General features: G+C 37.5%; 1 protein-coding gene across 1 annotated transcript in view; it reads right to left on the bottom strand.

Annotated features, from left to right (window-relative positions):
• The window catches only part of ANKRD42 (ankyrin repeat domain 42), a 79651-nt gene that overhangs the window by 27839 nt on the left and 37142 nt on the right, over positions 1–14670 (bottom strand). The window contains 2 exon segments of the mRNA XM_064289520.1: positions 5527–5702; positions 10257–10362. Coding sequence (XP_064145590.1) covers positions 5527–5702; positions 10257–10362 — 282 coding nt within the window.

Below are 14670 nucleotides of genomic sequence, written 5' to 3'. Positions count from 1 at the left end.
TCCCACCCATTCATAACCCACCTGAAATGCTACACTTTCCCCTACCCCATTCCTAGTCTATTCTCCACCCACAGTCTAGAATAATAATGTGTTTGGTTTTGTTTTATAATTTATTTTTCTTATTATTGTTGAAAATATACAACAGCAGAACACAAGTCAATTCAACAATTTCTACATGTACAATTCAGTGACATTGATTACATTCTTCAAGTTGTGCAACCATTCTCACCCTCCTTTTCTAAACTGTCTCAACCCTCTTAACATAAATTCACTGCCCTCTAAGTTTCCTATCTTACAAATTGCTGTTTTCAATTTGACCCCATAAAGGCAGATTTTAAAAGAGTACAATGCTCAAGGTAGACATTCTTTATTAGTTAAGCTATTGTTTGGTTTTAAGAAGACTTTAGGGGATATATTTGGTTTAAGGGTTAAAGCTTATCTCAGGGTAATAGTTTCAGGGGTTCATCCAGCCTCTATGGCTCCAGAAAACCTAGATTCCATGAGAATTTGAAATTCTGTTCTATATTTTTCCCCTTTTGATCAGAATTCTATAAAACCTGTGATCAAAATGTTCAATAAAGGTAGCTGGCACCATCCAGTTTTTCTGGTGTCATGGCAAAGGAGGCAGTTGTTCACGGAGGCAATTAGCCACACATTCCATTCTATAAAACCTGTGATCAAAATGTTCAATAAAGGTAGCTGGCACCATCCAGTTTTTCTGGTGTCATGGCAAAGGAGGCAGTTGTTCATGGAGGCAATTAGCCACACATTCCATATCTTCCTCTTATTCCTAACTCTCCTTCTGCCTCTGTTGCTCCAAGTGAATAGAGAGAGACCAATTGTTGTGCCTTAGATGTCCACCTACAAGCTTTTCAGACCTAAGGCACAACACAATGAACTAGGAGATGGAAACCAAAAACCCATTGCCATCAAGTTGATTCCAACTCATAGCAAACCTGGTGGATTCGAACTGCTGCCCTTTGGTTAGCAGCTGTAGCTCTTAACTACTATGCCACCAGGAGATAGAACAGAGGCATTAAACACATTATTAGGCCAATTAACTGGAACGTCCCATGAAACCATGGCCCTGAACCTCCAAACCAAGCAACCAAATCCCATGAGGTGTTTGACTGGACATAAGCAACCTCAGCAGCTACTCTTTTTTTTTTTTTTTAAATCTTTGTAAATATATCTATTATACAATTTTTGCCAATTCAACTTTTTACAGATGTACAACTTATTGACAGCAATTACAATAATTGGCTGTGCAATCCTACCCTCAATCAATGCAATTTTTTCATCACTGCTAACCCCTCTTTTCCCCCTCCCTCCCACCCCTGGTAACCACTAATAAACTTGGTCTCCACACATTTGCCTTTTCTTGTCTTTTTATATAATTGAGGTCATACAATATCCTTTTGTGATTGGCTTACTTTGCTCAGCATAATATCTTCAAGCTCCATCCATACTGTATCATGTATCAAAACTTCATTTCTTCTACTGGTTGAGCAGTAGTCCACTGTATATATGTACCACATTTTGTTTATCCATTCATCTGTTCATGGGCATTTATGTTGTTTCCACCTTTTGGCTATTGTGAATAATGCTTCAATGAACACAGGTGTATAAGTCTCTTTTGAGTCTCTGCTTTCAAGACTTTTGGGTATATACCTAGGAGTGGAATTGCTGGGTCATATAGTAGTTTTATTTTTAGCTTTCTGAGAACCCGCCAAACTGTTTTCCACAATGGCTATAACATTTACATTCAAACCAGCAACGGATAAGGGTTCCAATTTCCCCACATCTTTGTCAACATTTTTTTTTTTTTTTTAATCTTAGCTATCCCAGGGTAGTGAAATGAAATCTCATTGTGGTTTTGATTTGCATCTTTCTAATATGATGGCTAATAACACTTATCTTTTCACGTGTTTGGCGGCCATCTGAATGTCCTCTTTGGTGAAATGTCATTCAAGTCCTTTGCCCATTTTATGATTGGGTTATTTGTCTTTTCGTTGTTAAGTTGTCGAAGTTTTATAGATATTTTGGTTATTAGATTCTTGTTGGATATATGTTTTCCAAAGATATTCTCCCAATCATGGCTTGCCTTTTCACTTTTTTGGTAAAGTCTTTTGACGAACAAAAGTTTTAAATTTTTATGGGGTCCTATTTATTTATTTTGTCTTTTGCTATTTGTGCTTTTGTTATTATAGTACATAATTCATTGTTAAAAGCTAGGCCTGACAGGTTGCCCCTGCTTGTTCTTCTAAGAATTTTATGGTTTTAGTTTGCACATTTATATCCTTAATCCACTTTGAATTTGTTTTTGTGTATGGTATGAGGCATGGATCCTGTTTCATTTTTCTGCATGTGGAAATCCAATTTTCCCAAACCATTTATTGAAGACTCTTCTTACCTCATCAAAGGGACTTAGCACCCTTGTCGAAAATCAGTTCACCACAGATGTATGGTTTATTTCTGGACTCTCAAGTCTATTCCATTGGTCTATATGTCTACTGTTACACCAGTACCAGGTGTTTTGACTACTGTAGCTGTATAGTATGTTTTAAAACCAGGAAGTGTGAGCCATCCTACTTTATTCTTCTCTTTCAACATCGTTTTAGCTATTCAGGGCCTCTTCCCATTCCTTATAAAGATAAGGATTATTTTTTCTATTTCTGTAAAGAAGCCAATTGGAATTTTGATCAAGGTTTCATTGAATCTATACATAGCTTTGTATAGTATGCACATCTTAACAATATTAAGTCTTCCAATCCATGAACATGGAACATCTTTCCATTTATTTAAATCTTCTTGAATCTCTTTCAGCAGTGTTTTATACTTTTCATTGTATAAGTCCTCTAAGCCCCTGGTTAGACCTAGGTATTTTATTCTCTTAGATGCTGTTATAAATGGAATTATTTCCCTAATTTCCCTTTCAGATTTCTCATTGCTGGTATATAGAAACCCAACTGATTTTTTTTTAATTTTTACTGTGCTTTAAGTTAAAATTGACAAATCAAGTCAGTCTCTCACACAAAAATTTACATAACCAAAAACCCAGTGCCGTCAAGTCGATTCCGACTTATAGCAACCCTATAGGACAGAGTAGAACTGCCCCATAGAGTTTCTAAGGAGCGCCTGGTGGATTCAAACTGCCAACCCAAATTTATATACACCTTGCTATATACTCCTAGTTGATCTCCCCCTAATGAGACCGCACACTCCTCTCTACCCTCTGTTTCCGTGTGCATTCAGCCAGCTTCTGTCCCCCTCTGCCTTCTCATCTCCCCCTGCAGAGAGGAGCTACCCACATAGTCTCATGTGTCGACTTCATCCAAGAAGCTCACTCCTCACCAATATAATTTTCTATCTTACAGTCCAGTCCAATCCCTGTCTGAAGAGTTGGCTTTGGGAATGGTTCCAGCCTTGGGCTAACAGAAGGTCTGGAGACCATGACCTCAGGAGTCCTTCTAGTCTCAGTCAGACCATTAAATCTGGTCTTTTTACAAGAATTTGAGGTCTGCATCCCACTGGTCTCGTGCTCCTTCAGGGGTTCTCTGTTGTGTTTCCTGTCAGGGCAGTCATTGGGTGTAGCTGGGCACCATCTAGTTCTTCTGGTCTCAAGCTAATGCAATCTCTCATTTATGTGGCCTTTTCTGTCTCTTGGGCTCATAATTACCTTGTGTCTTTAGTGTTCTTCATTCTCCTTTGCTCCAGGTGGGTTGAGACCAATTGATATATCTTAGATGGCCACTCGCTAGCGTTTAAGACCCCAGATGCCACTCTCCAAAGAGGGATGCAGAATGTTTTCTTAATGGATTTTATTATGCCAATTGACTTAGATGTCCCCTGAAACCATGGTCTCCAAACCCCTGCCCCTGCTACTCTGGCCTTCGAAGCATTCGGTTTATCCAGGAAACTTCTTTGCTTTTGGTTTAGTGCAGTTGTGCGGACCTCTCCTGTATTGTGTGTTGTCTTTTTTTACCTAAAATAGTTCTTGTCTACTATCTAATTAGTGAATACCCCTCTCCATCCTTCCCTCCCCACTCTCGTAACGATCAGAGGGTATTTTCTTCTCTGGTTAAACTATTTCTTGAGTTCGTATAATAGTGGTCTTATACAATATTTGTCCTTTCGCAACTGACTCATTCCACTCAGCATAATGCCTTCCAGACTACTCCATGTTATAAAACATTTCATGGATTCATCATTGTCCTTTATCAATGCGTAATATTCTGTTGTGTGAATATACCACAATTTATGTATCCATTCATCCACTGATGGGCATCTTGGTGGCTTCCATCTTTTTGCTATTGTAAACAGTGCTGCAATGAACATGGGTGTGCATATATCTAGAAACCCAACTGATTTTTTTTTGTTGACTTTGTGCCTTGAAACTTCGCTAAATTTCTCTATTAGCTCTAGAATTTTCCTTGTGGACTCTTTGTCTCTGAATACATGGCTAAATTTCTTATTAATTACTTGTCACATTCTCCCTGGATCACCACCACCACCAGAATGTATGTTCTTTGAGAGCAGAGCAGGGATTTAGTACTCCTCACTGTTTCTCCAATACCTACAACAGTGTCTAGCACCTAGTGGGCCATCAATAAATATTTGTTGCTATTATTATCTGTAAAAATCATTTGCCAACTAGACCAAGGACATTCTTAAGATGTCTATGATTCACTTAATCTTTTTTTTTTTTTTTTCTCTTATTTAACGTTCCCCATTTGAGGAACAGAGATCATGTCTTACAATTCTTTATATGTTCAACAGCCCCTGGTACAAAACATTTTTATATGGTAATATGATTGTTAGGGTTATGTGTCAACTTGGTTGGGCCATGATTCTCAGTGGTTTGCCAGTAGTGATGTAGTTTGGCAGTTGTATGATGATGTGATCACTTCCACGATGAGATCTGATATAATGTGATCACCTCCATGAGGGGATCTCCTGTGAGTAGCCAATCAGTTGAAAGGGAATTTCCTTGGGGGTGTGGCCTGCATTGAATACATAAGTGTACTTTTTGGCAGGACTCATGGGCTTTTGCTTGCTCTGAATCCTGCAGCTGGCTGCTGTTCGCCAGACCTCCAGTTCTTGGGACTTGAGCTAGCAGCTTACCTGCCATCTTGCTCGCTGATCTTGGAATTCGTTGATTTTCACAGGCTGTAAGAACCCTGCAGTCTGGTCTGCCCATCTTGGGTTCATCCGCCTTTACAGCTACATGCACCTACAGTAGAAGCCTCTATCCTGACCTACGGACTTGGGATGTCCCAGCTTCTATAACCACGAGAATCATTCGCTTGATATATATATATATATATATTTATACACTTTACAGGTTTTGCTTTTCTGGAGAACCCAGCCTAAGACAGGTAAAAAAAAAAAAAAGTAGGTTCCCAAAAAATATCAAAATATTTTACTTTGTAGATGTAATTTTCATTATAATAATTTCCAAGTTTTTGGTAACAACTGGCCATGGTATTTCTTAAAGGATAATTCACAATAGACAGGAACACTTACTTCGGGCATCTGCTTTATCTGACTCACTCTGACATAAATCGTCCTTGGCATCAGTGCTCCCCTCAACACCATGTCTTATGAAAAACTTCATATTATTTTCATCAATTTCACTCTCATCATCTATATCATATTTCTGTAGCCCCTCTAGTAGCTTTACTGCTGCCAAATGGGCAAACCTATAGAAAAGAACCAATAATTAATGCAATCCACAATCATCTTCTAATTGAACCTACAGTTTGCACTTTACTTAGGAAATTACACTCTGTACACTATGTACTGCTGGTTACAGTGGTGAAGCCCTTGGCTGCTAACCAAAAAGTCAATGGTTCAAACCCACCACCTAGACCACTGAAAAAGATGTGGCAATTTGCTTCTGTAAAGATGACAGCCTTAGAAACCCTATCAGGCAGTTCTGTTGTGCCCTGTAGGGTCACTGTCATGGACTGAATTATATCCCCCCAAAAATGTGTGTACCAGTTTGGTTGGGCCATGATTCCCAGTACTGTGTGATTTTCCTATATGTTGTAAATCTTGTCTCTGTTAATGAGGAAGGAGGGGTGGCAGTTGTGTTAGTAAGGCAGGGCTCAGTCTACAAGATTGGATTGTGTCTTGAGACAGGGGGACCTCATACCACCAAGAAAGCAGCACCAGGAGCAGAGCGCGTCCTTTGGACCCAGGATCCCTGTGCCTGAGAAGCTCCTCGACCATGGGAAGATTGAGAACAAGGACGTTCCTCCAGAGCCGAAAGATCAAGAGAAAGCCTTCCCCTGCAGCTGATGCCCTAAATTTGGACTTTTAGCCTATTTTACTGCGAGGAAATAAATTTCTCTTTGTTAAAGCCATCCACTTGTGGTATTTCTGTTATAGCAGCACTAGATAACTAAGACAGTCATTATGAGTCAGAATCCACTTGATGGCATAGAACAAGAACACCGGTATGCTACAATTCACCCACCAGTCGAGGAGTAAAACTACCTGAAAGTCAGTGATAATCTGATGTATATACAACTATGCGGGAAGCTCATGCAGTTACTGGACATTAATGACAAGTAACCATATTAAAAACTGACCCCGTAATTTTTATTGGTAAAAATCCAACTAAAACAGGAGACCTAGTATCAGAAGAATATTTAATATAGATTTGCCTCCAAACAGAGCCACTCAACTGAATAGAAAACCCAGAACTTCTACTTGGTTACCTGTTATTTCTTACCTTTTGTTGACAGTTTAGATTATAGAGCTAGTTCTGGTTCCAGTTTTAGGACTAACTATAGCTTCATCCTTCTTCAACCCAAAGAACTTAGCGAGTTTTTGAAACTTAATGGAAAATTATGACCTTTCTATCCTTTCTTTGCTCTTTCTCATATCTACAAAGCTTCCAGTAATATACTCTTGGTTTTGAAATTACTGTTGTGATTGCATGTTAATTTGCATATTTTCCCCACAGTTTTGCTAATAAAAATGTTTACTATTTTCTCTTAAGACACAGAGAATTACTCTGTAAATATGAAAACTTTAGATCCTATTTCTTGCACATACATGCACAACTATACTCACATATACACATATATCCTTACCTTTCACCAGGTACAGCAAATTATTAAAGACATTGTAATAGACATGCATAGAAAGTTGTAAGGCTAAGAGAATTCATTACCTCTACTACTAGGTTATAATGTAACGGTTATAATTTCCTGAGTACTTGCTTTATGCCAGATTTAAGGGTATCTCTATAACAATACCACACTCATACCTAGCATTTTGGTGCAGGAGTGAGAAAGAAATACAGGATTACTTAGATTATTCTGATTATTATTTAAAGGCAGAATTATCATACATAATTCTAGATACACCCATGGTACTAAATCACCCATGTGATATTGGTGTAAAGACAAACAGATCAATTGACAAAAACAGAGAGCCCAGACATAAGTCCACACATACGCAGACAACTGATTTTTGACAAAGGTGCAAAGACAGTTTAGTGGAGAAAGGATAATCTTTTCAACAAATGGTCCTAGAACAATTGGATATTCGTATGGAAAAAAACTTAGATCCATACCTCATACCATATACAAAAATTAACTCAAATGGATTATAGACCTAAATGTAAAACTTAAAGCTATACCACTTCTAAAAGAAAATACAGGAGAAAATCTTTGTGACCTTGTGTTAGTCAAATTTCTTAGATACGGTACCAAAAGCACAACCCCTTAAAGAACAAACTGATAAATTGGACTTTACAAATTATCGAAAATTATAAAGCTTTTACTCTTCAAAGGCATTATTAAGAAAATTTAAAAAAAAAGACAACTGGGAAAAAATCTTCGCAAAGCATATGTCTGAGAAGAAACTAGCATCCAGAACATATAAAGAGCTCTTAAAACTCAATAATAAAAAGGTAAATTATTTTTTTTTAGATAGGCAAAAGATCTAAACTGTCACTTCACCAAAGAAAACATATATGTGGTAAGTAACTATATAAAAACATGCTCAAAGCTACTTTTCATTAGGAAAATCCAAAGAAAAACCACAATGAGATACCACTACACACTTATCTGAATCACTGAAATTTTAAAAACTGACATTACCAAACACCGATGAAGACACAGAGCAACAGGAACTCTCATTCATTACTGATGGGAATGCAAAATGGTACAGCCATCGTAGAAGGCAGTTTGGCAGTTTCATATAAAGTTAAACATACACTTAGTATATAACCCAGCAATCCCACTCCTAGGTATTTACCTAAGTGAACTGAAAACTTGTTTGCCCAAAAACCATACCAGAATATTTATAGTAGTTTTATTTATAATTATCAAAACAATGGAAACAATCAAGATATGCTTCAACAGGTGAGTACAAATCAAACTGTGGCAAATCCATACAATGGCATACTATTCAGCAATAAAAAGGAAATAACTAATAGTACACATACATGAATCAATCTCAAAACAATTATCTTGAGTGAAAGATAACATACTGTATAATTCCATTTATCTAAAACTTAGAAAATTCAAACTAAGCTATAGCTACAGAAAGCAGATCAGTGGAAGCTTGCAGAAGGGCAAGTGGGGAAGGAAAAGAGAGAGAGAGATTACAAAGATGCACAAGGAGACTTTGGGGATAATGAATATGCTCACTATCATGACTGTGGTGACTATTTTCACAGGTGTATACATATGTCAAAACTCATCAATTCGTGCTGTACAAATACGGGCAGTTTATTGTTTGGCAATTATATCAAAATAAAGCTGCGTAAAAAGATAAAAATAAAATGGTCCTGAGTTGATAAGATTTCAGGTACCTGACACAGGAAAACCACACCCCAAGACTTCAAAGAAATCCCACAGACAAATTTTACGAAACAGGAGCTCACAAACAAAAATTGCACTGCAGTTTAATGATCTGGCCCCTATATCCTATCAAGCTTCACCTGCCACTTTTAGCCCATGCTCTTAATGTAGACTCTTCAAGCAGTTCTGAATCACATACAGTTCCTCAGACACACAAGGTGTTATCTTACAACCCCTTCTCATTCAAGTGTCAGCATAAATACTCCTTCCACAAAAAGAAGTCTTCCCTGGCCTTTATCTGGAAACCCTGGTGGCATAGTGATTAAGTGCTATGGCTGCGAGCCAATGGGTCGGCAGTTCGAATCCACCAGGCACTCCTTGGAAACTCTATGGGGCAGTTCTACTCTGTCCTATAGGGTCGCTATGAGTCAGAATCGACTCGACAGCACTGGGTTTGGTTTTTGGTTGGACCTTTATCTAAATTCTGTCCTCCTGTAGTTTTTCTTCATAACCCTTACCACCACCTATAATAATTATTCTCCCCCCAACTTTCAAATAGGAAGGCTTAGGCTTATCCTCTGTTCTGGCTGTACCTTATACCTACTATGTAACATGGTATAAAAACTGCATTTACATATTAGTCTCTCCACAAGATTTTGTAAGCTCCTTGAGTGCAAGGATTATGCACTCAATTCATCTTTGTAACCCTAACATTTACCTCAGTACACGAAACATAACAGGTATACGGGAAGGTGAATGAAAGAAAAAATGACCAAATAGATAGACTAAATACTCCTTGAAGACCTGACGTGAATGAGCTGATAGTATTCAATAATAGGTGAGTGACTGGTATTAGGCCAGAAGAGACATAATCAGAGTTGTGGAGGTGAGGATTAATAGAGTTCATGTATAGTATTTTGAGGACACAGTTTAGAAATCTAATTTAAATGCAAATGCCAAAATAGGTTTCAAAACTCATATGATTTTTTTTGTTTTATCCATGTTGATTAATCCTTTCCATCACATAATGTTTCTCAACAGGGATGCTACAGGTATTTGGGCAGGACAATTCATCACTGTGCAGCACTGTTTTAAGCACTGCAGAATGTTTAGCACTCCTGGACCCAACCTCAGTAAATGTCGGTGGTGGTATGCAGTCATTGCAACAGCCCAACACACACTTTTCTAAATGGACCTCTTGGACCTCACCACCCTCACAGAGGAGGAGGCAATACTACTTCCCAACTGAGAATCACTGTGTTAGAGAGAAGCGTTGACATATTGGTAAATAGCAATTCAGCTTGAAAATTTTCATTCCATGAGCATTTGGCTGAGTCCTATAGAACCATTAAATCCTCAGAGATTTCTGAGTACAAGAGAATATACAAAACTTTAAAAGCAAAGTAGAGGAACAAAGCAGATAAGGGTCTATACCTTTTAGCCACATCACTGGGTTTCTCTCCTGCTTTGCTGGTAATATTACTGTCTGCTCCCATTTTAATTAACCACTGCAAACACTCTATGTGTCCTTGTCCAGCAGCTGAAAGAAAACAGGAAATACACAGAAAAAAAGAGTTGTTATTGCTAAATTTTCTACAATTTTGGACAGTACCATTTACAAAGTATAAGCAGCCTCCCAGTTACAACAGATCGGTTCCTGTGTCTTTAAGAATTTCTAGGTAAGTTGGAACAGGTGCATATGGTTCTTTACACTTTAATACAAGAAAAAGTTGGAAGATTTTTCAATGACTTAAAAGTGGAACGTGCAGCAAGTGAAGGTGACTGTAATGAAGCATCTGTTGCCAGTAGGGCTTGTTCCAATCGTTTTAAAGTGAGGACAAATTTACATAACATTAAAGGGTAAGTAACCAGTTGCTTCAGAAGTTCTTAACCTGGGGACTGCCTGTACTTTCATATAATGTTTTTTTTTCTGTTTTGTTTTTTCTTTTTCTTTTTTTTGATCCTTGCAATAACTAACAAAATAGGTTGGGAAGATGTTATTTTCTCTATTTCATTTATTCATTCATTAGACAAACATTTAGTCAAATATCTACTGTGCGTAGGCCCTATACTGCAGACTTCACATATGAATAGAAAAGTTGAAGCTCAAAGAGGTTATTTAACATCACACAGCTAGTAAGTAATGGACTTAAAACTAGAACTTGGGCTTTTCTCACCTGCTTCTACATATATAGCCCCTGACTAAAGTTGTATTAGACCAGAATGTGAGCACATCTCAGCCATAGGGACCTACATAGGCTTTGAAAATCATGCTCCATCTTGTGTACTCTTCTATCACAGCTCAAAATTCAAAGGCCCCTCAGATTATCTAAACTGTTTACCACCTTTTTCTAAACCGTGTCCTCAAAATACTACTATACACACACTCTATTAATCCTCACCTCCACAACTCTGATTATGTCTCTTCCGGCCTAATACCAGTCACTCAACTATACTGCATCTAACATCTACCCAATCTTCTAGATTCATCTTATGACTCAGGGAAGCTGTGGGGGGAAAAAAAAAGATTTAAAACACCTGAGTTGAAGTCCACTAACCAATGAGACCTGAAGACACAACTGTGATCTTCATATCCTCAGTACTTAACAAGTGGCTGGGCTCAGACAGACCCTGAATAAATGTCAACAGAGTTAACGAGTTAATAGAAGAATAAAAAATGAAATTTCAGCTCTGTATAATTATTTGTGATTACTGGCTGTGTAGCCTCGAACAAGGCATCTGTATCTCTCTAACCTCAATTTTCTCATCTTTTACAGAAAAGATCCCATATTTACAAGTGGAATACACTGCTGCTTCATAAAATTGCAATCAAGATTAAATAAGAGTTTTGCACTCTGTTAAAGTGTCATACAAACATAAAAAAAAAAAAATTTTTTTTATTAAATCCCTGTAAATGTTTCTCGATATTTTGACCTTTGCAACTTCTTCCATTCCTCCATAATTACTCCTGAATTCTTAATGCATGTATTTTAACGGCCAAATATTGCTAGCCATTAATTATATTCTGTGTTATAATGATCTCCAGTTGTTTCATGGTATAAATATGTAGCTCAGTCTGAACCTCATAAGTCTCCACAGTGTGGACACATGGTTCTTGCTAAATATATAACTGCCTCTGCAAAATCAGTTAAAGAGTGGAAACTGCTGGTATAAACTTGGTGCTTAAAAAGCAAAACTACCTCCGATACTGGCAATGGAGAGGAGAGGACAAAGAGTTGGATCCAGGGATGAAGCAATCCTGTCACTACAGCCCTACAGACCAGCTGGCAAAAAGTCTGTAAGAACTCTTGTCTTGCCCCTCTCTGCCTGACTTGGAGCCTTTTGCCAAGCCCAGATTTGTCTCCTGAAGAGTCTTCTCTCTCTCCTACAGGCAATCTGAAACTAACCCAGAAAAACCCAGTGCCGTCGAGTCGATTCAATCTGAAACTAGCTAACAAAAAATACTACAGGATTTCCCAGACTTCTGGAAATGACCCCCCTTTGAACAAAAATAGCAACATATTCTGTCTTATCTGTCTTTAAAGAGTTACGAAGTCCTATTTATGAATAAATCATAATAGTGAGTTATATAAGACGGAATGAGTTTAGTCTAACATTTGCATTTTATCACACACGTAATGTTTTAAAAAGGGGGAGAAACGGTGCTTAATGCCCAGGCTATGTTCTTTGAAATAAGACATCATGTGATTTGGATGCTGTGCGAACATGCCTAAATCACAAGCAATGGCATTTACTGATTTTCCACCTTTGTGTTGTTTAATAACCTTTCGTTTCATTCCCAAATCAATACTTCTCCCTTGCCTCTTGCTGCTGCTATCACTAACACTTGTTTTGCTGCATTTGGGAGCCATGATGTACTTCACGGTAATATTTTCAAAGCAAAATTAAACAGAGGGATAATGCTACAATATTCAAAAGACACACGATACATGAGATTGGATGCCACTGCCTATGAGTCAAAGCATACACTGTTACATGGTAAACTTTTTATTCGTAAATTGGGAAGTTCACATTAAGATAACAATAGAAGGTAGAGTACAGTACATACATAAGCCAGTAACATACGCATTTATTATGACGATCAAGACATATGTATTATAGGTTATATGTACCGTACCGTTATTTGGCTTGTAGTGCAATCGCTCTGTATACAAGAGACATGAGACACACATGTTGCATGCAAGAAGCTGCTGTGTTTGCTATGTCCAGTTATGTCTGCTATATCCCATTCTCTGATTGGGATTTCTCAACTCTAGTATAACCTTCTGGGACCACAGATGTACACACTGTTGAACACTGCCGGAATGGATGTTATACAGTACATGACTGTACAATGAAATACAGTATAATAATTTTTACCCAAGGTTTTTATTACAGATTGATAAGGATATATTGATCAATTTGATCAATGTTTTATAAAAGAACAATATAAAATTTTATGCAGTGGTTAGAAATGTTTAAGAAATGGCTTAAAATAATTATGGTTTAAGAGCAAGTAAAAGAAAGGGGAAGTCATATTGGATTTAAACAATTATTACGTGACAAGAAGACTGCCTTATTAATAGATACTGCAGTTCATCTAGTGAATCAAAATAGAAACAAATAACACATAATAATAAATAAAAAGGAAAAGAAGCAAACAAATTGGCAAAACATGGGAAACATGAAATAAACTACAAGAAGACATCAACTTTTACTTGCCCAATTGCGTCTGATCTAAACATATGGATGGTCCCCCAGAAAAGGCTAATTCCATACAAATATCCCTTTCCCTTGCTGTAGTCACCGCCCCTCCACCATACTATCTGATCCATCCCTGGCCCCATGAGTCCTTGATGAATAGCCTTACAAGAGAAGGGTAAAAGGCAAAACTTTGGTTGCTCCTTACTTGCACCACCTCCCACCCACTAACAATGGCTGCATCCAAAATGCCCTGTTATTGTATATCAGTCTCTTTATAATCTTTCTCCAGATTCCTCAGTTCAAGTGGTAAAGAAAAAACCAGTCATCAATGAATCTTACTTTATCATTCCCCCAAAGATTCACAGTGATTAGCGCCATGAATAAGCCTATTTTTTGCTACTGTATCTAAATAATACCCCCTCCCCCCATACACACACAAGCAAAAAATAACCAGTTTTACCTAAAATGTGCAACAGGGGCTTTGCTCTAGGGCATCATATTTTTTAAAAAACACAATGTTTTATGCTTATTTTTAGTTTCTTTCCCATTCACAAATTCCACAGTAGAGAGCTTAACCCCTGGACAGTGAGCAACGATGGATGGAGTGAGATGCTCTGAGTCTAGGTGGAGAGCTCATCAATCTGGGAACCTATCTATGTGTGGGAGAAAATCCCCTTCACATCCCCCTTGTTCCTACTCTACCCACTCTCTCTGTTTTATAAAACTATTGGTGCACATGGTGCTTAGATTCTATACTTCAGACACATTATGGATTGCACAAGGTTTAATGATTTTGACCCTAACCAGTTTAATGATTAAGACCCTAACAATGGGCACACAATCTGTGATTTCAGGACTTCCAGAAGTTATTTATGAAATAGTCCAATTCAAACATGTGATTATATTAATAAACCTACTTTTTTTTTTCCTCTGAGTAGGAGTTTTAGAAGAATTACCTGCCATCAGATCATGAAAAAACTTTTAAAAATAATATCACAAATGAACCATCATGTAAATTTCATATGCAGCATGTTAAAGATTTGGTTTGGTTTTATACATAAAAGGAAAATTGGCAAGAATAATTCTTAGAATACATACTCTCAACACTTAGTCAACAATTTGACAAAGTCAAGTTAAAAAACAA

Source organism: Loxodonta africana, chromosome 7 (genome assembly GCF_030014295.1).
Source record: "Loxodonta africana isolate mLoxAfr1 chromosome 7, mLoxAfr1.hap2, whole genome shotgun sequence".
Taxonomy (NCBI): Eukaryota; Metazoa; Chordata; class Mammalia; order Proboscidea; family Elephantidae; genus Loxodonta; species Loxodonta africana.
The sequence above is the reverse complement of the archived record's forward strand: the minus strand, read 5'-3'. Positions and strand labels throughout refer to the sequence as shown.